Raw genomic sequence first — 25,766 nt, 5'->3', positions numbered from 1 at the left:
TGGGGTCCACCTCCTGACATACCACTGACGCCGTGGGGACCAATTTTCCCGGTGGGGACCGATGGCCGGTCCCCACAGGCACAAGCATTAGAATCAATAGAAAACAGCCTGCTGATATGCCTGGTGCAGTTTTTTTTCAAAAAAAAAAAAATCGGTCCTCTTGGGGTTCATTTTCACAACTTTGTGTATACCCTGGTGGTCACACACAGTATTGCGGTGTGTGAATTTGCATTGGTGGGGACATTTTCCTGAGATGTGTAAAAGTGTGTATAGCATATGAACCAGTATTCTACTGGTAGTATTATAGTAATTCCATTTTAATGTGATCATATATATTGATGTTATCAAAACATCTGCTGCAAAATCATTGAGGGAACCTTTTCAATCCTTTCTCAGACTTTTTCTTCCAAAGAAAAAGTTGTCACAAAAATATTTTGGCCTGGAATAGATAAATATATGAATATTTATGTTTTAAAGACAATTTAAAAATCATGCTTTATATTTTTTAACAATGAATATTCAATACAAAATATTTGAAGAACTGCTGTTATGTGATTCTGTTATGAATTGATGCTATTGCAATGAGCTCTGGCCTGACATGAATAAACTGATGTTAGTACAGTTTTGCTGTAACTTGATATGAATACACTAATGTTAGTACACTTAGCTGTGAGATGATATTAATAAACTGATGCTATTTCAGTTAGCTCTGGCCTGATATGAATAAAGACAAGTTAGTGCAGTTAGCTGATGTGAATAAATTGATGCTATTTTGGTTAGCTCTTGCCTGATATGAAATAACTAATGTAAATACAGTTAGTTGTGTCTAATATGAAGAAAAAAATATGGTGCTTCAATAAACGGAGGCCTGATATGAATAAATTCATGTCAATTGTTGGCTGATAGGAATAAACTAATGTAGAGTTAGCTCTGGCCTGATATGAAGAAAAATTATGCTACTTCATTTAGCTGAGACCTGATAAGAATAAAGTCATGTTAATACAGTAAGTTGAGGCCTGATATGAAAAAATTATGTACTTACAGTTAGCTGTAGCTTGATATGAATAACTTGATGCTGTTTCAGCTAGCTCTGACCTGATATGAATAAAGTAGTGTTAGTATGGTTAGCTGTTGGCTGATATGAATAAATTCATGCAATTACAGTAAACTGTGGCCTAGTATAAATAAATTGATGCTATTTCTCTTAGCTCTGGCCTAATATGAATACACCAATGTTAAGTTAGCTGTGGCTTGCTGTCAATACTCTTGCTAGTACAGTTAGCTTTGGTCTGATATGAATAAACGTGTTAGCCGTTGGCTGTTATGAATAAATTGATGCTATTTCAGTTAGCTCTGACCTGACATGAATGAACTCACGTTAGTGCAGTTAGCCTTGGCCTGATATGAATGGACTCATGTTAGTACAGTTAGCCTTGGCTTGATATGAATAAACTTAAGTTAACACAGTTAGCTGTTGGCCTGATATGAATTAAATCATGGATAGTTAGCTGTTGGCTAATATGAATAAACTCATGTACTTACAGTTAGCTGTGGCCTGATATAAAAAGATGCTATTTCAGTTAGCTGTATATGAATCAACTCATGTTAGTACAGTTAGCTTTGGCCTGATATGAATGAAGTCATGTTAATACAGTTAGCTGTGGCCTGACATGAATAAACTAAAGTACAGTAAGCTATTGGCTGATATGAATAAACTCATACAGTTAGCTGTGGCCTGAATATAAATAAATTGATGCTACTTCAGTTAGCTGTATATGAATGGACTCGTGTTAGTACAGTTAGCCTTGGCCTGATATGAATGAACTCAAGTTAACACAGTTAGCTGTTGGCCTGATATGAATTAAATCATGGATAGTTAGCTGTTGGCTAATATGAATAAACTCATGTACTTACAGTTAGCTGTGGCCTGATATAAAAAGATGCTATTTCAGTTAGCTGTATATGAATCAACTCATGTAGCTAAATCATCTGTGTCCACAAAGCCACCCTGTTTTGCACTTTTCAAACAAGGCCTCAATGTTAATATATTGGACCAGACTCACACCTTCATATCTCAGCCTGGAAATGGGCTGGAGACCCCAAAATCTTGTCAGTATTAACTGAAATCATGCCCTACGAGGCTGCACTGGAACGGTGAATCTAAATCATCTGTGTCCACAAAGCCACCCCGTTTTGCACTTTTCAAACAAGGCCTCAATGTTAATGTGTTGGACCAGACACACACCTTCATATCTCAACCTGGAAATGGGCTGGAGACCCCAAAATCTTGTCAGTATTAACTGAAGTCATGCCCTACGAGGCTGCAGTGGAACAGTGCAGCTAAATCATCTGTGTCCACAAAGCCACCCTGTTTTGCACTTTTCAAACGAGGCCTCAATGTTAATATATTGGACCAGACTCACACCTTCATATCTCAGCCTGGAAATGGACTGGAGACCCCAAAATCTTGTCAGTATTAACTGAAGTCATGCCCTACGAGGCTGCAGTGGAACGGTGCAGCTAAATCATCTGTATCCACAAAGCCACCCTGTTTTGCACTTTTCAAACAAGGCCTCAATGTTAATATATTGGACCAGACTCACACCTTCATATCTCAGCCTGGAAATGGACTGGAGACCCCAAAATCTTGTCAGTATTAACTGAAGTCATGCCCTACGAGGCTGCAGTGGAACAGTGCAGCTAAATCATCTGTGTCCACAAAGCCACCCTGTTTTGCACTTTTCAAACAAGGCCTCAATGTTAATATATTGGACCAGACTCACACCTTCATATCTCAGCCTGGAAATGGACTGGAGACCCCAAAATCTTGTCAGTATTAACTGAAGTCATGCCCTACGAGGCTGCAGTGGAACGGTGCAGCTAAATCATCTGTATCCACAAAGCCACCCTGTTTTGCACTTTTCAAACAAGGCCTCAATGTTAATATATTGGACGAGACTCACACCTTCATATCTCAGCCTGGAAATGGGCTGGAGACCCCAAAATCTTGTCAGTATTAACTGAAGTCATGCCCTACGATGCTGAACTGGAACGGTGTAGCTAAATCATCTGTGTCCACAAAGCCACCCTGTTTTGCACTTTTCAAACAAGGCCTCAATGTTAATATATTGGACCAGACTCACACCTTCATATCTCAGCCTGGAAATGGGCTGGAGACCCCAAAATCTTGTCAGTATTAACTGAAGTCATGCCCTACGAGGCTGCAGTGGAACGGTGCAGCTAAATCATCTGTATCCACAATGCCACCCTGTTTTGCACTTTTCAAACAAGGCCTCAATGTTAATATATTGGACCAGACTCACACCTTCATATCTCAGCCTGGAAATGGGCTGGAGACCCCAAAATCTTGTCAGTATTAACTGAAGTCATGCCCTACGATGCTGAACTGGAACGGTGCAGCTAAATCATCTGTGTCCACAAAGCCACCCTGTTTTGCACTTTTCAAACAAGGCCTCAATGTTAATATATTGGACCAGACTCACACCTTCATATCTCAGCCTGGAAATGGGCTGGAGACCCCAAAATCTTGTCAGTATTAACTGAAGTCATGCCCTACGATGCTGAACTGGAACGGTGCAGCTAAATCATCTGTGTCCACAAAGCCACCCTGTTTTGCACTTTTCAAACAAGGCCTCAATGTTAATATATTGGACCAGACTCACACCTTCATATCTCAGCCTGGAAATGGGCTGGAGACCCCAAAATCTTGTCAGTATTAACTGAAATCATGCCCTACGAGGCTGCAGTGGAACGGTGAAGCTAAATCATCTGTGTCCACATGACAGTGTTGGCCAAAGCGGCGCGGACAGGTGGTGACAGCTGCTGCAGGAAAAGCTGCTTGAAGAGGAAATCCGGTTGTTGGTCGCCCAGGAGGTCCAGCATCCGATCCATCCATTCAGAGGGCTTGGAATCACCCAAACCCCACAGGGAGAACAGGCGAGCGGCCCCATCAGCGTCAGTGAGCTCGAAAGTCTTTAGAAGGTGAGCCTTAGGTGCCGCGTATTTATCAGCTGCTGGTGGTTTTTCAGAAGGCTGACCAACCGTGAGGCCGTGGAGCTGCTGAGCGCTGAGACAACGTAGTAGTACTTGGTGGCGTTGGCCGTTATGTCCCGCAATGCGAACTGTGCCTCCGTCTGAGCGAACCATGCTGAGGCTGAAGACTCCCAAAACTCAGGAAGTTTAAGAGACACGACGCTCGTAGTCATTTTTGCATGTAAAAGCTGTGGAAAACATCCACGTCAGGGTCACCAGTGAGGAAATTGTGAAGAAACGGAAGGGAGACAATTTCCTTGCAACAACACATCTGCGTGTCGTTTATTTAACAGAAAATTTTTTCTCTTAACAAAAAACCACAAACACCAACTGTTGCATAACAACAGTTGCTACAACAACCATAGGTTACATTAAAAGGAGGATTTCAGTGCCATCCATTGGGACTTCGGTCTAACTATAAATATGACTGTCCTTGGTGAATTATGTTTCCCCATATTGTCCACTACACCGTTAGTCCAGTTAGCCTTGGCCTGATATGAATAGACCCATGTTAGTACAGTTAGCCTTGGCCTGATATGAATGAACCCATATTAGTACAGTTAGCCCTGGCCTGATACAAATAAACTCATGCTAGTACAGTTAGCCCTGGCCGGATAAGAATAAACTCATACAGTTAGCCTTGGCCTGATATGAATGAAACCATGTTAGTACAGTTAGCCCTGGCCTGATATGAATAGACTCATGTTAGTACAGTTAGCCTTGGCCTGATATGAATGAACCCATGTTAGTACAGTTAGCCTCGGCCTGATATGAATAAACTCATTACAGTTAGCTTTTGGCCTGATATTGATAAATTGATGCTATTTCAGTTAGCTGTGGACTGATATGAATGAACTCATGTTAGTGCAGTTAGCCTTGGCCTGATATGAATAAAATCATTATAGTACAGTTAGTTCTGACCTGATATGAATGAGGTCAGAGCCTGTGAGTAAGTTTATAGCCTGTGGTCCGCACACTACAGGATTCTTCATACCTTCACAGATTCAGAGACCACACACTTGATGCTAACGACAGACAGATCGCAAAGATCTCATCCTACCCACGACAGAATATGGTTTCGGCGACTTCACAGAAAAATAAGCCCAAAGTCGCTTTAACAAGCAGAATTGACAACGCTGAAACATTGATGTTTCTGGCCTCTAAACTTTACAAAATACACACAAAAACATCAGTATTATATAAAAAGTCCCAGCGACAGTGGGATGTGGGCTGTATGGATGACAGCGTGAGTTGGAGGTGAGTAGAAATGGTCTCAAGTATTACAGAGTGCGTGGAGAGCTAGCTGTGCTTGATGCTAGCACCAGTGCTAGCTAGCGCTAACATTACCATTACAAACTATGAGGACATAGTTGCTTTTGTGTTTTTTACGTCCTTTCCAGTCAGTCAGCTGTGTTTTAATTGGCTTTCGTTCAGGTGGATCACACCGAGCTCTTGCTCTTCTCTTTACAATCTGCACACTATCTGATTTATTGTTGCAAATATTAAATATGTTCATTATCTACAATCTCTCACTCCGAGGCCTTCCAAGCGGATTGGACCACACAAAATCGTTCATAACACACCCTGCACCACAGGATAATCAGACACATTGTCCTCCGACAATCGGGCCTTTGCTGGCAACGATTGTAAAGGGGAGATCGGAACAGAAATTGGTCCAAATATCCTGTAGTGTGTACCAGCCTTTAGTGGCCTGATGTACATAAACTGATATTTTGTTATCTGTGGCTTGATATGAATAAACTGATTTTTTTTAAAAACTGAGCTTTGGGAAGTAAGGTATAATGCCCAACGAGGTGTCCATTAATGGATGAGATGGGGGCTTGAACTGTCACATTAGTATTGGCAGTGCTGTATGGAAAAAAGGCCAGTGGATTAGTCAATATGGCCTAACTCCTATAGCCAAAGTTTTGTGAAACATACATCATAAAATCATAATTATTTAAAATACAACTGGATTGTGACAACATAAGCGAATCTTAACTGTGAGCGTTTTTAGATTGGGTTTATAGGTGCAATGAAAGATGTAAAGTTTAGTGGAGGACACCTATTCTTGGTCCCCATTACTTCTTTGCCCAGCCTGAAAGGCAGAGATGAGGGCGATACACCTTTCCTGAAATTTGTGGTCCCCATTTCACCTATGCCCATCCCCCACTCACTCTGACTGACGGGGTCTCCCTCAGTGTGAGCAGGGGCAGCAGGTGTTGTTTTCATTTGACGAGGACAGCACCAGGAGCAGACGGAGACGGAAGATCGGCAAGAGGAAGATCGGCAAGAGAAGAGAAAGAAAGATGGTAAAAGAGAGAAACGGAGGACGGCAAAAAACAGGAGGGACAACGCGCGGAAAGACTAAGTAAGTTTTCGTTTTTCGATATGTAAAATTTTACTCTGCCGTATAGCTAGCTTTATAGAACTAGCCCTCCTTACATTAATTAGCATCGTCACTAATGCTTCACAAGCGTCACAAGCTAACTTCTTAGAAACTCGTTCGGCCCCTCAAAACAGAAAGTGCTTGATATTTCACTGCAGTCGGGTTATTGGCAGTGTTTAAACACCAATTCGGGTTTATAAAATCTACGTTATTGCAGTGCTGAAAGGAGGAAGGGTAGGGGTCTCACTCTGCTTACATGGTTAGGTTGGACTTGGCCTCTGGCGACCCCCCCCTTTTTTAATTAAAAGATTAAAGTCTTTTAATGCCGTGTTGCGGGTGTGGGGTTGCGGGCTGATATGTATTTGGGCAGAGCCCTATAAAATCCGCGATCACTGAATGGCGGACGGAATCACGGATTTGGGCATTAAAAACGGAAATAATTATCAACACGTAACATCACGGAGTGGGGTGACGTTTTTCCCCGTTTGTTTTCCCGGGAAATACAGCAAGGAACTGTGCGCGCGCGTCACCCTCGTAACCCCCCCGCTGCAGCTGATCAGAGAACTCAAATCAATAACACCGAGCATATCAGTCAGCTGTTGCAACGCACGTGCTCAAAATTCCTTCCGTGCACATGGAGCTGCGCTTCAGCTGGCGCGGTATGAGGCTGTCATTATTGAAATGGTAAATATGCAGCTGTCTTTATTGCTTACCTGTTGCGTGGTAACCGCACGCAGCAGATCTATCAAGCACTTTGAAACATGATGAAATATAAACACCCCGGTCAGAGTTTACCAGTGCAGGAGATTAAAATAAATGACAAAAAGGGGTACATTTTCATTTATTTTTTATTATTATTTTTTATTATTTTATTTTTAATCATTACTCAGAGAGAAATATCTGAAGCTGAAATGTATAGCACAAAAAGAAATGCATTACGTGCTGCTTGGGACACCTGAAGTTTAATTGAAGGAAAGTTTACAGTAAAATATTTCTAATTTTAGAGAATTATTTTTTTAAGGTTTGATGTGAATGACTCTGTTCTTGTGTGTTCGTACATCTGTATATTTGTATGAATATGCAGAACATCAAATCGCAGGGAAACATGGAGTAAGCTGGGAGTTCCATAGCTTTGTAGCTGGTGTCACAGGTGGCTGCTTTGTCAGTTTTGCATTGAGGGAGGCAGGGTGGGTGGAGTAAAGCATGCAGTGAGACCAGCTTAGGTCACTAGTTGAATCATTTTTCTGATAGAAAAAATCCTTTTTATATAAAAAAGAAAAAAAACTTTGATTTAGATTATTGCTCTCTCCTGTGATATTCCAGAATTTTCATGGGGCTCCAGGTAACTTTTCTCTCCTGTGTCTCTACATGTTTATAGCAGCACATAATGAACAGAAGCAGTAGTTTATTTGCAGAGTAAAGCTAATATCAGAAGTAGGGCTGCACGATTTTGACAAAAATAATGATCACGATTATTTTGATCAATATTGTAATCACGATTATTAATCACGATCATTCATAGTGTCTGGAAAAAAACAATTTTTATTGCACAATTATAAACAAACAGTATGGCAACAGTTCTCAGTGAAAAATATAACTTTAAATTGAAATAAATGATAAATAATACAAAAGAAAAACCCAAAAACTTCAAAATTTTAAAGTACTAACTGAATGTTTTTGCAGAGTGCAATCTCAAAGTGCAACACAACGAAAACAGTTAAAGCTTACAAAAGGCCTAGGTATAGGATATTAGGCCTACAGGTTTTTGGCAAGAAAAACCAGCCTGTCAACATTTTCTGGCTTGAGAGATGAGCGAAGGCAGGTCACAACATTTCCCCCTGTGCTAAAGACCCTCTCTGATGGGGAAGAATGGACAAGTACTTCTTAGCCAGTTTTGAAAGTTTTGGGTAGAGTCTTTGATGTTCCCTCCACCAGTCCAGCGGGTCCTCTTCACTGTCAAGGTTGGCACACTGTAGGTAAGACCGGAGCTCAGTGGCAGCAGCCTGTTGTTCTTGGTGAGGAGTGGGTCTCGGTGTGGTTGCCCCACTGACCTTGAAAAAGCTCCCTAAGGTCTTCTTTTTCTTTGATGTACTTGGTGCATCCTCAGTCCCTCCACTTGGCTCTGCTGGGCCATTTTCCTTGACAAATATAACAAAAATAAAATAAAAACAAAACCAAATAATCAGTAAAATGTCCTCTCAGCACAATAAAATTAACTTATCATTGATTTGATTTAAAATCTGTATTAATATATTCACAATCACAACTAACCTTGCTTGTAAAGGCAGCCATCTCAAATAGGATTCTGTCCTGGATTGATGCAATGCTATCCTCACTAACGTATCTCAGCTTGAAGCGTGGATCAAGTGCACAAGCCATGTCAAGCAGTTCTTGTGTCACTGGATCCTTGTATTTTTCTTCCAGGTAAGTCAGGATTTTGGTTTTGATTGTGTTGGTCAGGTCTGCAGCATCATTGCTTACATTGAGGATGGAGGAGCTGAACAGGTGGAGGACTGGCTTCACAAAAGAAATGCTGACATATTTCTCACTGGACAGTGCATCGGTAAACTCAATCAAAGGTTGAAGTGCTTTGTTGATGGCTTCCAGGACGTCAGTGTCCTGCCAAGTTGGTATGAGGTGCCGTGATTTTCGGTCGGAAGATAAGACTTGTGAAATGGCTCTCTGCTGTTCCAGGACTCTTGCGATCATCGCCTGCCTTGATCCCCACCTTGTTGGGCATTCGGTGTTCAGACCATGCTCTGGAAGCTTCAGCTCCTTTTGAGCCTGTGCTAGCTCCCTTTTACACCTCCAGCTGTGGGAGAAACTGCTGACAAGCTTTTTACACATTCCTACAGCGCGGTCAATCCGGGGATCTTTCATTGCCGTCTCTGTATAAAAAACATAAGTCATGTTAAAATAAAAACAGAATACAGTAATATTGTATGCATTCATCCAATCCCCACTTTGGCTACATTTTTTTTACATTTAACTTATATATTTATTTTCTCATGAATACTTTTTTAAATATGTACTATTCTGAAAGTATGTATTTTTGTTTTGACAACTTAAAATAAAGCCAATCAATGAATTAATTTTTCCAAAGGTAATTTCTGATTCATAGATTACAACTTACCAATCGCTAAATGGAGCCTGTGGCCAAAGCACTGAACTCTTGTCCACTTATTAAGAGAGGTCGCCTTGATGACATTAGAGCCACTGTCTGTCGTGATGCAGACAAGTCTCTCTTCTTGCAGGCTCCATGAAGTCAGTGCCTCCCGCAGTCCCTCAGCTATTGTTTCTCCTGTGTGATCTTCTGGGAAAAATGATGTTTGCAAGCACCGACTTTTCATTTGGAAATCCCCGTCTATGTAGTGAATAGTCAGGGACAGGTACGGTTCCATTGTTCTGCTGGACCATAGGTCAGTCGTGGTCGCAAAAAACTCGAGAGCTGAGATCTCCCTCTCTATTTCCTCCCGACGCTTATCATACAATGCAGGCAGCGCAACTTTTGAGAAATAATTGCGTGAGGGGATCTCGTATTTCTTGTCCAGGGTTTTGACCATTTTTCTGAAGCCATCTTTGGCCAAATAAAACGATATTGCGTCAGTTATTTCGGCGTGTCTTTGGGACGTAGATGGATAAGGTGTTGCCCGCTGCAGGGTTGCTGTAATGGTCGTCTGTGTTGCAGCTGAACTCGGGCGGGAATTTCGTGAATTAACAGTTTTGGCCTTCATGCATTCCTCATATTTATGTTTGTGATGTTTTTTAAGGTGATTGAATAAGTTGGTTGTGTTACTCTGCGGGGCAGACACTATACGGTTACATTCCTTGCATATAACTTGTTCCTGTTTAATGTCAGTCGCTCTGAATCCGAAATAAGTCCAGACAACGGACGTCGACCCGTTTCGAGGCACAAGCTCCTCACCAAGGTGCACCTCATCTCTAGATGCCGCAGTATTTTCAGCTGTCGACATGACTTGCTCTCCTTTTCTCCGACTACCTACAGCTGTAAGTGTAGCCGAAGGTTGTGCATGCTTCTTGTTTAGGCAGCTTATGAAGTCTTATCCACATGTTCGCCCTCTGGTGGTTGGCAGACTACTGATTGAGAGCGGGTGTGATAACAGACGCGCAAGCAGAATAACTTAAAAAAAAAAAAAAAAAAAAGTAAATATCGTGACGATCAGGTTCATTTAATTGTGGCCACCAAAATCGTGATCACGATCAAAATACAATTAATTGTGCAGCCCTAATCAGAAGTGCTCTTACTGCACCATATGCAACAAGTGATGTTAACAAAACAGTCTCCTACAGCCACATCAGACCTGGGATGTCATCCCAGTAACAAGATGCAAGTATCTACTCTCTCCTGACTGTTCTGTTTACTGGGGCTTTGTCTAGGTTTTCTTCACGCTTACAACATCTGAGGGAGCATCATAAGCGAAAAGCCCAGACGAAATGCTTATCCAAGCTCATGGAGGATGAGAAACGTGACACACAAGTAAAGATGATGGAGCTTTAATATTCACATTTTATCTAATACTGCTGTCATATGTAATCCTGAATGCATAGATATAATACTTAGATGTTTCAGTAAATAATATCACCAATGTTGTACCTTTTTAAAGGTTTTTCAGAGCTGGTGGAAACTGCATTAACTGTATAGTTCCATGTGCACTCAGTGAGTGACAGTTTTCACTCACAGTGGCAGTGAGTGAAAAGTAATAATGTAATGTAAAAATAATGTATACAAAGACTAACGTTTTTCACTGGGCCTCTTACACAGTATGTTCTAGTCGTTTTTTTATGTGGTAATACAGGTGTCTATATTTAAGTCCTCAGGATTACCAGCCCAAGAAAACCTGAGTATCTCATCAGAAGAGAGGTCTGAAATACTTCCAGCCTCCAACAGCTCGGTATGCTCAAAGGTTTAATCTCCACACAGCACCAGATACACCTTACACCACGTGTTCAGGATAAAGTCAGTATAGTTCATCAGGGTTTCCTTAATTAAGATTGTTTGATCACTCAAATCTGTGACTAACAGAGTTATTGATTTTTACTGTAACAGTGACTGAGCAGTAATGTTCAGTCTTTGTTCATTCAAACTGCATCAAACCTTTCTACAATAACCAGTGTGTGTACCAACAGTAAGCCAGCATTCTGCTAACTCCGAAGCAAATAGTGACACCTCTATGTTCTACCTTTTAGGCCTCAGGAAGATCTCATGAAGAGGAGGCCTCATCAGAATCTCCTCCTGAGGTCCTGGCACCCTGTAACAGTTTGGTAAGCATTGACAAGTTACTGTTAACTAGCAGCAACAATAATACCCTCAGGAAGTTTGAGCATTTTACATTCAGGGCCTGAAAATGATGTTTTGAACCCTGTGGGACTGAAGGGTTAACATTATTGCTAATAATGAAGCTTTAGCGACAGTAGTACATGAATGATTGAACATTTGGCCTGCAGGTGTTGTTCCAGATGAGGTTACAGCCACGATTAGATAAACGGAGCAGTGTCAGGCAATTTTCTGTAATGACTCGGGTAGAGACTGACTGGAGGACCAGGCTGTATGCATGCTACTCTGTATCAGTGGGCCTACCCAGAGCTGGCTTTCATGCTGTCACCTCTTTGCTGCCTCCACTTATGACCACAGTACAACTAGACAAGAAGTTAATGTTGGTTTTTGAAAATAAATTATTTGCAGAGCAGCGTCACATAACCTGGATAACATTTCCCACTGTTCTGATGGTCTCATAAAGTGTGGCTTTTATTTTGCATTGTGGTGTTCCATAATCAATTACATGTAGCATAAACCTTGCATTAGTTATTTGTAGCCATAATCTATTAAAAATATGCCAATGGGATAACTTCTTTATGTTGATAGACAGGCTTGGTAGTTTAGGGATATAAAGTTTTGAGAAGCTTGTTCGTCTTCTGTTCACACTGTAGAAAGTGCTTTTCACAAGCGCCGGCTGCCGGCCAAATAGTTGTCTACACAGTTTAGCCAGCCGGCTACTGTAAAGGCCGGGCTATTGGCATGGTGACGGCCGGCGTGAAGGATCCACTCCAAACGGGTTTATTTTGGCTCAGATGCAGCTAGGCTGTATTTCCTTTACCTTTTCCTGTCTGGAGCATCGTCCCTCACACAGACAGGTTACACTGTGCATGACAGCCAATCAGCAGCTGAAGCTGCACCTCCACTGTTTGTTCGTATGTATTAGGTACCGCGGCAGACAGTTCCGGGTAGAAAGCTGTAAGCAGGCTAACGTGGTGGTAGGTTCTGACAGCGCTGTCTGCTGCAGAATCAGCTGGTGTTTAAATAAAAATCACCTCTACAACCTCTATCTTCTACAACCCATGAGCAGTAATAATGTTAATGAAAGACCCAAAATATGAACGTAGCAGAAGCTAGAAGCTACGTGATGGAGCGGTTAGCAGTTAGCATTTAGCTTCTTCAGGTCCCCCTGCTCCTCTGGCTGCATCGCTACAGACTGCTTCTACAAAACCATGAGACTGTTGTAATAAGAGGCGTGTGTGTGTTTTAGTGTTGGTTCCCAACCAAAGCTAACAGTGTCAGGCCAGTTCTAATGCAGGGTAGGGCTGGTTAGTTTAGCCTCCTGTATCGGAGCGCGCTGTCTTTGAACATTTCTGAGTGACTGTTGATGCGCTTCCCGGTACTGAGCCTCCTCTTGTCAGGCAGGTGAGATCTGAGCTTCATGTCTGTGTTTTAGTGGATATCAAATATGATATATGTTTTTTTTATATACGGTCTATGGTGGATATGCAAGCCGTAGTTTATGTGTGAGGGATGTTTACATCGGCTGGAAGGTGGGGAAAGTTCCCGAACTGCTAGAGAACCAACATCATTCAGCAGACTAGACAGGATTTATTTTCCTGTTTAGCAGGACAGTATTAATTTATATTGTGTATTATTAATACTAATACTGCCAGATTGGAATTAAATTTTTTAAATATTATCCCAATAAAAGTATAGCTATCTATTAGTTTAAATGGTTAGTTTATCTATGATGCTGCCATTGTTGTTGAATGACAAATAGAAATGCTGAAAAGCATTAAAACAAAATTTAAATGTTTTTTTTTAATTCATGAAAAGTTCAAGTCAAGAGTTAATTTTTTACTTCAAATAAGTATTGGTTCAGTTATTATCAGTTATCGGCCTGCATGATTACTACGAACTGAAATCAGGACCTGGAAAAAGTTACATCATTGGTTCAAGTCTGTTTTACTTGGTTACAAAAGGGAGAAATGTTTGCTGGTATTTATTGTTGGTCAGAGTATTTTTTATTTCTATACATATTTTTATTTACTGAATTTCAATAAACTATACATATAGTAGGGTCCCCGAAACAACACGACCGAAACACACCTACACATTTTTACTACACCATGGGGACCAATGACATACTGGTGTCTGATGGGATCCACCCTTTCTGAAGCTCCTACAGACCTGATTTTAACTTCTAAAATCATGAAAAAAATAAGAAAGCATAAAAATCACTTTAAAAATCTATAACTCTCTGAAAATTTTTAAACCTGAATTTTGATCCTTGTAAGGACCCAACCTGACTCTAATGTCCCTGTGGGGGCCAAAATTGTTCTACCTATTTGCATACAATTAAAGTACTGTTTTGAGACTGTATAGCTCCTTCTGTACATCTACAGTAAGTGTTTATCCAGGAGGGTATTTTACAAAGCAGGTTTTTACTGGTTTAACTGACTAGGTTAATGGTAATTGAGAATTTTCTGTTTGAAAATGACTTCTCGATAATTCAATGTGGAAAAGTGAACACAACCTGGTAAAATGGGAGCTTCTGTCAAGGTTATGTAAAATATCTAGTAAAACGATCTGAGGGAAAGTCCCCGTAGGTATGATCAAATCTGTCAGAACTACTTTAAATGAACAGGTTCTGTTTCTGGCATTTTTTTAAAGTATTTTCTGGTATTGTCCCCCATTACACTGTCTAAAATGAGAAACAACTCCTTTTACAATCCATCATTCACTGATATTTTGGCCAATGTTTCCATTGACTTATTCAGTTTTGAGTATTCTGTAACCAGAACCACCTCCACAGTCTTCTGGGCTGATTCTGATTATCCAGCTTCCCTGGACTCAACACCTGAGAGCCTCCACAGTGGTGACAAGTTTATGCAGTCACCCTGAACCAGCCTTCTATCTCTCTGAAATCCACTCATTGGCTATGAAACAGGTAAACCTGGTTGCAGTTAGCCTACAGCAGAATTAAGGGACATTGTTGGCATTATTACTGGAATTCTATAATATGGAATTCTGTAAATAATGTACCAACTTTACGCTACCAGCATTTAACTTTCATTTTGTGTTGACTTTTCTAAAAAACCTTCAAGTGTCCCAATGGGAGGAGGCAGATGCAGACGTTTTCCTTTTTTTCATAATAGTTGTAATTTCAGTGCTCAAAAATAAACATATCAAAGACTATCCGTGAACATCCCTGGGTAGCTGCTTCATAGCTGGGGTTTTGGAACCGACCACCCCGGTTGCTAAACCTCCAGTGCAGGCTTCATCGCAGGATTTGTTAGACCTCCTGGTAAAAAGGCCGCTCTAAAAATAAGCTTAAAAAAAACAAGATTAAAACAGGGTATTTTTCTTTAAATAAGTTTACAGTAACAGTAAGGACCTGTCCCCTTGCCCGAAGGCGGAGGGAGGCTACCCTCTCGTCCACCGGAGGAAACCCCAACACACAGGCACCACGCCAGGGGGCAACCAGTACTCCTGCTCTGCTCCTACCGTGAACAACTTCAGAGTGGAAGAAAGCCCAGCCCCTCTCGAGCACACGGGTTCCAGAGCCCAAGCCCAAGCGTCTGATAAAATATTTTGACTTGAAATAAGAAAAATATACTAGGTAGATTTAGTTTTTTAAGTGCTCCTTTCTGGAAAACTTCCTTTTCAGCTGTAAAAGTCAAGCAAGATCAGTCATAGCTTGGTTGAGATCTGTTATGAATAAAGTTATTTTCAAACTGAAAGATGGATTGTCTGTTGAATGATCAGCTGGGTCTTGGAACCTTCAGTATGACAAAAACTAAACACAGATCACCACGATTGTGGGCAGCTGTAGCTCAGGTGGATAGACCTGTCGTCTACTTAACAGGAGGTCAGCGGTTCGATTCCCTTACACTATTTGTCGAAATGTCCTTGGGAAAGACACTGAACGCTTCATTGCTTCCAATGTGCCAATCATTTGTGTGAATGGAGGCAAGATGGCGGCGCGTGTACACGCAGCGGCTCAGGGCTCTCGGCTTTTGTTTGTTTTGTTCGTGTTTTTGTTGTTGCTCCAGTTACTGGAGGCATTAATTCAGTATGGCAGGACTGAATTAATAAACTTCCGAAGAAACTGCCAACTTTACGCACACCCTGAGCCGGATTTTATACCTCCAGAGGTCCTTCAAACCACCTCGGCTTTCACCATCCCTCCCCTGTGGCCTAGGAGACGGAGGAGACAACGTAAACAAAAGCGGGGTAAGAGGAGCGGGGCACGTGCTAGGCTACAAGCCGACCCACACCGACCAGCTCTTCCCAGTCTCTTCCTGACAAATGCTCGATCACTAGCCAACAAAATCGACGAGATTCGGCTGAGGATCGTCTCACGGAGGATGGACAGCTGTGTGGCCATCATTACGGAAACCTGGCTGGACTACAATACACCCAACACCGCGGTGGAGCTAGAGGGGCGCTCTTTGTTCCGAGCAGACAGGACTGCAGCCTCGGCTAAAAGCAGAGGTGGAGGGCTCGCGCTCTACATCCATAACTCCTGGTGTACAGCCACACACACCATCGGAACGTACTGCACACCCGACCTGGAATATCTGGCTGTGAAATGCAGGCCATTCAAGACGGTGAGAGAGTTGTGCTCCATCTTGATCATAGCTGTTTACGTGCCACCGCGGGCTAACGCTAAGCTAGCGCTAGAGGAGCTCTATTGTTTGATCACCAGGCAGATGAACTCCAACCCCGAGGCAGCTGTGATTGTGGCTGGAGACTTCAATCACGTAGAACTCAAAGCAGTGCTTCCAGAATTCAAGAAATTCATACACTTTCCCACCAGAGACAATAACATACTGGATCAGGTTTATTGCAACATCCCAGGAGCATACAAGGCAGCAGCAGCTCCTCACCTGGGCATGTCAGACCACATCTCTGTGAGGCTGATTCCAACATATAAACCTCTAATCTACAGGACAAAACCAACCACCAGAACAGTTAAGGTATGGACTGAGGAGGCTTCTTCAGCACTACAGGACTGTTTTGAACTCACTGACTGGGAAGTGTTTAAAGATGACTCAGACCTGGAGGCCTACACATCATCTGTCCTGGACTACGTGCAGTTCTGTACTGATGCTGTTCTACCCACAAAGTCCATCAAGGTGTTTCCAAACCAGAAACCATGGTGTGACAGCACAGTGCGGTCTCTGCTCAAAGCTTGGGATGCAGTCTACAGGTCAGGTGACAGGCTGGCCTACAGCAGGGCCCTGTCAGAACTGAAGAAGGGCATCCAGCAGGCCAAACACAGGTACAGACAGCGCATTGAGGAGCATTTCACTGACAACAACCCACGTGAAATGTGGAGAGGCATCAAAACCTTAACAGACTACAGGAATAGCAACCAGCAGATCAGCCATGACCCCACCCTACCTGACACCTTAAACAGTTTCTTTGCACGCTTCGACACACCTGGCAGCAGAGAGACTGTTTATCTTCCACAGCGTGAGGAGCAGCCTCTCGTCCTGCAGCAACACCAGGTAAGCTCCACCCTGAGGAGGATCAGCACTAGCAAAGCAGCAGGACAAGACAAGGTATCAGGTCAGGTTCTGACGCTGTGTGCACAGCAGCTGGCTGGAGTTTTTCTGGACATTTTCAACCTGTCCTTGCAGCTTGCTTCAGTTCCTGTGTGCCTTAAGTCCTCTATCATTGTGCCTGTGCCGAAAAAATCTGCTGTCACCTGCCTCAATGACTACCGCCCGGTCGCTCTCACACCAGTAATCATGAAGTGCTTTGAGAGGATCGTCTTAAGTCACATCAAGGACGTCATTCCTGCTACTCTGGACAGATATCAGTTCGCCTACAGGGAGAACCGATCGACAGAGGATGCAGTCTCACTGGCACTGCACACGGCTCTCACTCACCTGGAGCATCCTAACACCTACGTCAGGATGTTATTTGTGGACTTCAGTTCAGCTTTCAACACGGTGATCCCGGACAAGCTGACACTGAAACTCCACAACCTCGGACTGTCCAACCCCCTATGCTTCTGGATCAGGGACTTCCTCACTAATAGGCCTCAGGTGGTGAGGATTGGGGACTGCACATCATCCACACTGTTCCTGAGCACAGGCACACCACAGGGATGTGTACTTAGCCCGGCCCTCTTCACCCTATTCACACATGACTGTTTTAATATCCATCCCACAAACATGGTTCTGAAGTTTGCAGATGACACCACCGTGGTGGGTCTCATATCGGACAACAATGAGACCCTCTACAGAGCGGAGATCCAGCACCTGACAGGATGGTGTTCAGACAACAACCTTGTGCTGAACACCAGCAAGACCAAGGAGGTCATTGTGGACTTTAGGAGATCCAGGAAGATGGAGCACACCCCTGTCCTCATCCATGGGGAGGAGGTGGAGCGGGTGAACAACATCAAGTTCCTGGGCATCCACATTACATCTGACCTCACTTGGTCCGCACACACATCGCACCTTGTGAAGAGGGCCAAACAAAGGCTCTTCTTCCTCAGGAAGCTCAAAAGGACTGGACTCTCCTCTCAGCTTCTGATAAACTTCTACAGAGCCACCATAGAGAGCATCCTCTGTCTGAGTGCAACAGTGTGGTACGGGAGCTGCACTGCACAAGACAGGAAGGTCTTGGCCCGGGTGGTGAAAACAGCACAGGGGATTGTAGGGCGTTCTCTCCCGCTCCTGGACTCAATATATGACAACCGGGTCCAGAGAAGGGCCAGTCGTATAGCTGCAGACCCCACCCACCCAGGACACGAACTGTTTGTACCTCTTCCCTCTGGAAAGAGATACAGAAACATCAAAGCCCACACCAACAGACTGAAACACAGCTTCTTCCCCAGAGCTGTGAAATCCATTATCCCATCTCCCCCCACCCCCCACCCCTCATCCATAGACTAAACACTAAACCCTGCAGACAGGCAGACACACTCAGACTGCACTTTGGGACAATATGCTGCAATATGTGGAACACTTCCATGCCAGTCACTTTAAATACTTTAAATACTTGTTTTGATTTGCACTGTTATTCCATTTTATTCCTTTTACTCCTTTTTTATATATATATTTATATTTATCTAAAGATATTTTGCCTTTTCATACTTTTTATCTTTGTGTGTTACAGTGTGCCTTTTAAGCCGAGAACTTCTGAAACAAAATTTCATTGTGCCTTGCTCAATGACAATAAAGATTCTTGATTCTTGATTCAATTATGTTTCAATATAGGTGCTGTATGAATGTGTGCATGAATGACACCTGTAATGTCGAAGCGCTTTGAACAGTTGCATGACTGGAAAAGCACCATACAAGTACAGTCCATTTTACCATGTTGTAAACATGTTTAATTAAATGTAAACAATATATGAAATCATATATTTGTTCAATTTGCAGCACATGCACATCATGCCACACAAACATGGTGTTGTGAAATACTTTAACAAATAACAGTGCGCCATTTTTTGTACAAAACTACCATCCCAAAAAAACTGCTCAGATTTAGCCTGATCAAAAACATCAGACAGGGGTCTTCAAAGTCCGTCTCAAAGGCCTCTGTCCTGCAAGTTTTCAATATGTCCCTGCTTCAACACACCTGACTCAAATTGAATGACTCCACCAGCCTATTGTGTTTTGCACAATGATTAATTTTTAGTCAGGTGTGTTGAAGAAGGGACATATGAAGATGTCCAGGATTGTGGCACAAGACTACTGGAGCTCTGGAGCACCACAAGCCTCAAGTACGTATAAATGTACTCAATAACATTTTTTAAACAAAACAAAGTATACAGGCCTGGTGTAGTGGCTGCTAACATTATTAACTTGCAAAACATAAGCCTGTGAAATTCTTCAGTACCTTCTTTCACTTCTTCACAAGTTTGTATAGATGTTTTAAAAAATAATTGTTATACAAAACATAGAATACAGGCCTGGTATAGTGGCTGCTAACATTAACTTGAAAAACAGAAGCCTGTGAAATTCTCCAGTACCTTATTTCACTTTTTCGCAAGTGTGTATAGGTGTACTCAAAAATAACTTTTTTTTTTTTTTACAAAACAAAGTGTACAGGCCTGGTGTTGTGACTGTGAACATTTACTTGCAAAACAGAAAACCTGTAAAATTCTTCAGTACCTTCTTTCACTTCTTCGCTGCACTGCTGTGATCCTATTCTTTATGTAATACTTAACCGCCTTCCAGGTCCTCCTTTTTAGCTCTTGTGGTGAGGCCGCAATGCAAGCCTCACACTCCTCTTTACCTGGAACGTTTCCTGAGTTTATGGAACCCTTTAAAGTCTTTTCCACTGCATGCACCTCTGAAGGTGTCCAACTCCTTTTCTTTGAACTTTCTAAAGACAGAAAAAAAAGATAATCAGACCCATAGACTACTGTCACTACAACTCTTTCAATAGACCTGCATTTAAGCTGTCAAATACGTCAGTGAAATACCTGTCATCTTTTGGATTTGAAAAGGGAAACCTTCCTGATCCAACTTCAAATTATCCCACTATATATATATATATATATATATATATATATATATATATATATATATATATGTGTGTATATATATAAACTCAGTGGTACCATCTTGAAAAAAGCTCAGCCTGTGTGACCTACCTACCTGTAGCAGAAGATTTAACTTGCTGTGCCGAGTCATGTTTTTGGTTTCCTAGGAGAGTACAAACCACAACACCTTCATTAGTTACAAGCACGAGACCCCAACACTGAACCAAAAAACCACATCCAGTCGGTCCAATTCACCCAGATTGTGGCAGTCCTCACCAAGGAGAGAGGAGGAAGAATGAAGACGTGATCAGCAGGAAGACCATAGACTTTAAACAAATATGGACGAACCTTCTGCCATTGTGCATATTGTGTAAAGGTCGAGTAAAAAACCAATACCAATATTTTCTGATATCACATATTTATAGATGTTGTAGGGGGAAACTGTGGAGAGCCGCCACCTTATCCTGGTAGAGGAGTTTGTGTGTCCTGAGGATCCTAGCGGCTATGTTGTCAGAGGCGCATGCCCCTGGTAGGGTCACCCATGGCAAACAGGTGTCTAGGGGAGGGACCAGACGAAGCGCGGCTCAGAAGACCTTTATGATGATTGAAAAAAGAGGACCAAGGTTTCCCTTGCCTGGATGTGGGTCACCGGGGCCCCCCTCTGGAGCCAGGCCTGGAGGTGGGGCATTGAGGCAAACACCTGGTGGCCGGGCCTTTGCCCATGGGGCCCGGTCAGGCTCAGCCTGAAAGGGAGACGTGGGCCTCTCCTCCCGTGGGCTCACCACCTACAGGAGGGGCCATAGAGGTTGGGTGCAGTGTGAGCTGGGCGGCTGCCGGAGGCGGGAACCTTGGCGGTCTGATCCTCGGCTGCAAAAGCTAGCTCTAGGGACGTGGAATGTCACCTCTCTGGCGGGGAAGGAGCCTAAGCTTGTGCGTGAGGTTGAGCGGTTCCGGCTAGATATAGTTGGACTCACCTCGACGCATGGCTTGGGCTCTGGAACAACTACCCTCGAGAGGGGCTGGACCCTCTTCCATTCTGGAGTTGCTCCTGGTGAGAAGCGCCAAGCAGGTGTAGGCCTGCTCATTGCCCCCCAACAAAATCCGCAGGGTTGCCGGGCTCTCCCTTAGAGATAGGGTGAGAAGCTCGGTGATCCGGGAGGGACTCAGAGTAGAGCCGGTTTCCCTCCACATCGAGAGGAGCCAGATGAGGTGGCTCGGGCATCTGGTCAGGATGCCTCCTGGACGCGTCCCTGGTGAGGTGTTCCGGGCACATCGCACCGGAAGGAGGCCCCGGGGAAGACCCAGGACACGCTGGACAGATTACATCTCTCGGCTGGCCTGGGAACGCCTCGGGATCCCTCCGTATGAGCTGGTGAATGTGGCTGGGGAGAGGGAATTCTGGGTTTCCCTACTTAGGCAGCTGCCCCCACGACCCGACTCCAGATAAGCGGCAGAAAATGGATGGATGGATGGACATTTTAATAGTAATATCAGCCAGTAATAATGGTAGGCCAATAATATCCGAAATCCTTTAAACATGTTACACTAAACAGTCACCAGTGAAAGGCTAGCCAACCTTATCCATTAAAATGACCACAGCCCAAATAGCCCGTTTATGCTCATCATCCCGTTCTGTCATTTACAGAAAAGACATAAGAGTTTATTTTAATTAGGGGTAGGGAAACCTAATCTAGAGGGCCATATTCCTGCGAGTTTTCAAGGCATCCCTGCTCCAACACACCTGATCCAAATCAAATAGATCCAACAACCAATCACAGTGGCTCATTAATTTGAATCAATGGAGATATGGTATGATAAGATAAATTCATTCATTCATTTTCTGAACCGCTTAATCCAATTGGGTCGCGGGTGGGCTGGAGCCTATCCCAGCTGTTAGCAGGCGAGAGGTGGGGTACACCCTGAATTGGTCGCCAGTCTGTCGCAGGGCATGATAAGATACATGATCTACATATGGTACCATATCACGCATCTATTATCCAGCTGAAACAATCTCATGTGAGGTATAATCCAGAAAACTAACTCCATTTCTATATTTACAGAGGGTTGCCTCTTTAAAAAATAAAACCAAGATTGAGTTTAAAAAGTAGTTTATCTAACAATTTAATTTATTCTTCTGTTTTTATAATATGCAGCTAGAGGACAGACAATTGGTGTATGAATTACCTTCTTCAGGCTCATCAGTTACAGATGTCACAGTTTGCCTTTTTGGTTCAGAGGGTCCTGCTGATATAATGCAGAGGCAGCACTGCCGATTAGTAAATGTTTCTGACAACAATAACAAGCACATTATTTGTGTGTGAGAAATACCTTCAGCATCATCGGAGTCTGACTCAAAGTCCTGTGGCCTTCTTGGTGTAGAGAATGCTGTTTAAAAATAATCAGTCATCATATTTTTTTTCTACAAGAAAAAAGCAAATTATGGAGGGTACAGGGGTTTGTGGAATACCTAAGGGCATGGTGTCTTCCAAAGACTCCGAGATGGGCATCTTTCTTTTTCCTCCCGAGGATTCTTTGACATATCAGAAAGTTATTGGCTTAATTTTCTGAACACAGATAAAGTGTACACACCCCCTCCAACCTTTTTCATAAAATATATGCACAAGAAATACACTTAAATATAAAGATCACCTGAACATGGACTGCTGAAACACGAGTCCTTGTCTGTCTCCATGTCTGAGACTTCACTGTCCACAGCCTCTAGCACTTGCTCTAAAAAACAGGTATAAAAAACTGTTAAAAAAAAAACAAAACAAACATTTACTGTGAGATAAATAATATACACTAAATAGATGTCATTACCGTCAGGACTGATTTGTATTTGGTCCAGGCTCATTCCCTTGAATTCAGACAGCCGTCCTTGTTCTAGGGCACACAGCACTTTACTGACTTTGGCCAGCTCAAGGGTTCCTTCAGGTAGTCGATAATATTGTCTATGGACCCGAATGTCATGGCCAAGAAAGTTTGCCAGTACGTCCATCTCATGGTCCTTCAGGTTCAGGACTGTCGACAGCGTGGAGATCTGCTTCCTCAGCTTAGTTGAGGAAAGAGTTTCAGGATGTTTCGCTCCGCATTCCTTTGCAATCTGTCGGATAGCATCTGATCCTCTCAGATGAGTCTCTGCTTCAGGTCTTGAGAAAAAAAAGGGATTTTCATCAGGAACAGCACAAGCCCTTCGATGTGCAACCAAGGCTTCCATTGACCTGAGCATATCTGGTGTTAGAAGGATGGGAACTTTCCTGTTCCTCTTCCCCCGTATTTCAATACGTTGGAAATGCTGACAAAGCTTTTGTTCCAAGGGGAAAAGTCCTCCTGCCAGATCAGAGTGTACTCCTGATGTGTCTCTGAGGGTATAAGCACTCAGTGGCATCTTGGACACTTCGCCTTCTCTCCTGCGGTTAAACAAAATCACCTCACACAAAGTCAAAGTAGCAAGCTTGGACCAGTTTTTCTTATTAGGATCATTTGCTAATGTTTGTACGTACTCGTCCCTACACTTATCAAGATGCTGATGCATCATCTTTACATCTTCAGTGAAGGGGAGAAAATTGGGAGCGTTCCATTTAGCCTCTCTTAGAGTCTGCAAGGCTCTTGATGACACACACACGCCCCACCTTTTATCAAACAAATTGCGGCTCTTCTGCACATTTTTCAGGAATTCTTCCTGGTCAGACCCAGCCATCTGTGCCTCACACTCCAGAATATCTGCAATCTTCTTCAGACTGTGACCGAGCTTCAGAGCTAGCGAGGGGGTTTTATAGATGTTTGTGTCCTCATTGAAGCCAGCAACGTCTTTTACTGCTTCAATCACAGAGCTGAAGTTGGAAGGGATATAAAAGTCCTCCATTTTTTGAAGTTTTCCAGACTTTCTTGAATGGTAAATTAGTCTGCCAACTTCTCTCATTTTCTGTCTGATGTATTCATGTTTGGTTTGGTCATGTCCATGTTTTGCATACAAATGTTCTCCAAGTCTCAAAATACTTTTCTCCTGTTTAATGATGACTGCAACTTCATCTTGGTGCATGGCGTTTACCAGCTCCCACACCTTTCTGCTGACTCCCTCTGGAACTGTCTGTGCAAAGGCACACAGTGATTGGATCCGGCTTTTACCCGGCTTTTTTGTTTTACACTTTAGTGCGAGCTTACACCTGGCCATGTGCCTCCATAATGTCTTTCTTTTCAGGAAAGCTTCACAGTTTATGCAGTGCATGTATTCACTTGCTTTCACTTGATCCCCAGATTGCTGGCTTGGGATCAGTGTTCCACAACCTGCTTTTAGAACCTCATTGTTATGTTGCCTATTTCCTTTGTTTCTGATCAGATCCAGATGCAGTTTTCGTTCTTTTGATTTCAATGGAAAAGCTATTGCTTGGGCCACAGCTAGTTCATTACTGTGTTTGCGTCTCAAGTGCCGTGCCATTTTATGGCAGTGCAGGGGACAGTAAAGACAGTAGTGTTTTTTATTGTAAACTCTACCTCCATCTCTCTTTTTCTGGAGCTTTAAAACAGACACATTTCCTGAGCCAGTATCACTAGATTGTCCACTCTCTGCTCTTCCATCAGACTGAGCAGATGACTTGCTGGACACAGTCTTCCTACTGTAAGGCTTTATGTTTCGTTTCTTCAGTTTCACTGGTGAAACCTCGCTTTCAAGATCGCATGATCTGTCTGAACTGCTCTCATTCATTTGGTCTTTTGACGGAAAGTATTCATCACCACTGCCCTCATTTGTTGAGTTGGTTAATGGACTGCTCTCAGTGCAGCTCTTCCAAGTCTTCTGGCTTAGCAGGTGTCTTGGAATGCAATCCCAAATATTCATGTGTGAGCTGAAAATATAAACATAACATGCTAAATTTTTAAAAGATTTAGATGGCATACATTTCTAACACCGTTTATGAAACCATTTTAAAACTTTGAGTGTCATAGCATGGAGTGATATGTGTCAAGAGTATTAATGGCTATGAGGTAAAAGAGGATGATGGGAGAACAACTACATGGGTAAACTCACAAATACGCTGTCTGTTCTTTCCAGTGGAGGAACTTCTTGGTCAACACTAACGGCAGAGCTTGAGGTATTCTCACCAGTCGAGCTTGGTTCCTATGTTGGCAAAATGACATAAATAAGAAAATTTGGATATATATACTAGCTATTGACTTCCAGGACATTTGTTGAATAAATAGATACACCAGGGATGCAACAAAAATTCGGCCACCGAACATTTTTGGTCAAAATGGTTCAAAAGTGTATTTTTGTTTTACAGCTGAAAGACTCTTCTCAGTGGAGCTGTGATGAATGACATAAATTGGGTTCAGCAGCACGTGTGGAAGGACCAACTTGCCTGATGTGTGGACGTATGTCAAGTATATCTGAGACAGAACCAAGGACAGCAATGTGTAAAACATCTCCTACCTGACGCCGAATCGGACGCTATATATATATATATATATATATATATAGACACACACTAACCAGTCATATTTTGACAGGCTAGTCTGTGTCTCTGCGGAAAGCCCTG

General features: G+C 42.8%; 1 protein-coding gene and 1 long non-coding RNA gene across 2 annotated transcripts; one reads left to right on the top strand and one right to left on the bottom strand.

The window, feature by feature from the left end:
- Nucleotides 1–10,831: 10,831 nt before the first annotated feature.
- Nucleotides 10,832–11,723, top strand: LOC121651954. The gene is made up of 3 exons (XR_006012542.1): nucleotides 10,832–10,940; nucleotides 11,275–11,355; nucleotides 11,651–11,723. It is a non-coding gene; the product is annotated as an uncharacterized LOC121651954 (long non-coding RNA).
- Nucleotides 11,724–19,851: 8,128 nt separating this feature from the next.
- Nucleotides 19,852–24,097, bottom strand: LOC121650996. Its single transcript, XM_042002836.1, has 8 exons — nucleotides 23,865–24,097; nucleotides 23,053–23,642; nucleotides 22,882–22,962; nucleotides 22,700–22,762; nucleotides 22,561–22,617; nucleotides 22,417–22,476; nucleotides 20,348–20,395; nucleotides 19,852–20,072 (listed from the first exon to the last, which is right to left on the bottom strand). Exons 1-8 carry the CDS (start codon nucleotides 24,095–24,097, stop codon nucleotides 19,852–19,854), a joined length of 1,353 nt encoding a protein of 450 aa, XP_041858770.1.
- Between the last annotated feature and the right edge of the window lie 1,669 nt (nucleotides 24,098–25,766).

Source organism: Melanotaenia boesemani, chromosome 13, assembly GCF_017639745.1.
Source record: "Melanotaenia boesemani isolate fMelBoe1 chromosome 13, fMelBoe1.pri, whole genome shotgun sequence".
Classification (NCBI taxonomy): Eukaryota; Metazoa; Chordata; class Actinopteri; order Atheriniformes; family Melanotaeniidae; genus Melanotaenia; species Melanotaenia boesemani.
The sequence above is the reverse complement of the archived record's forward strand: the minus strand, read 5'-3'. Positions and strand labels throughout refer to the sequence as shown.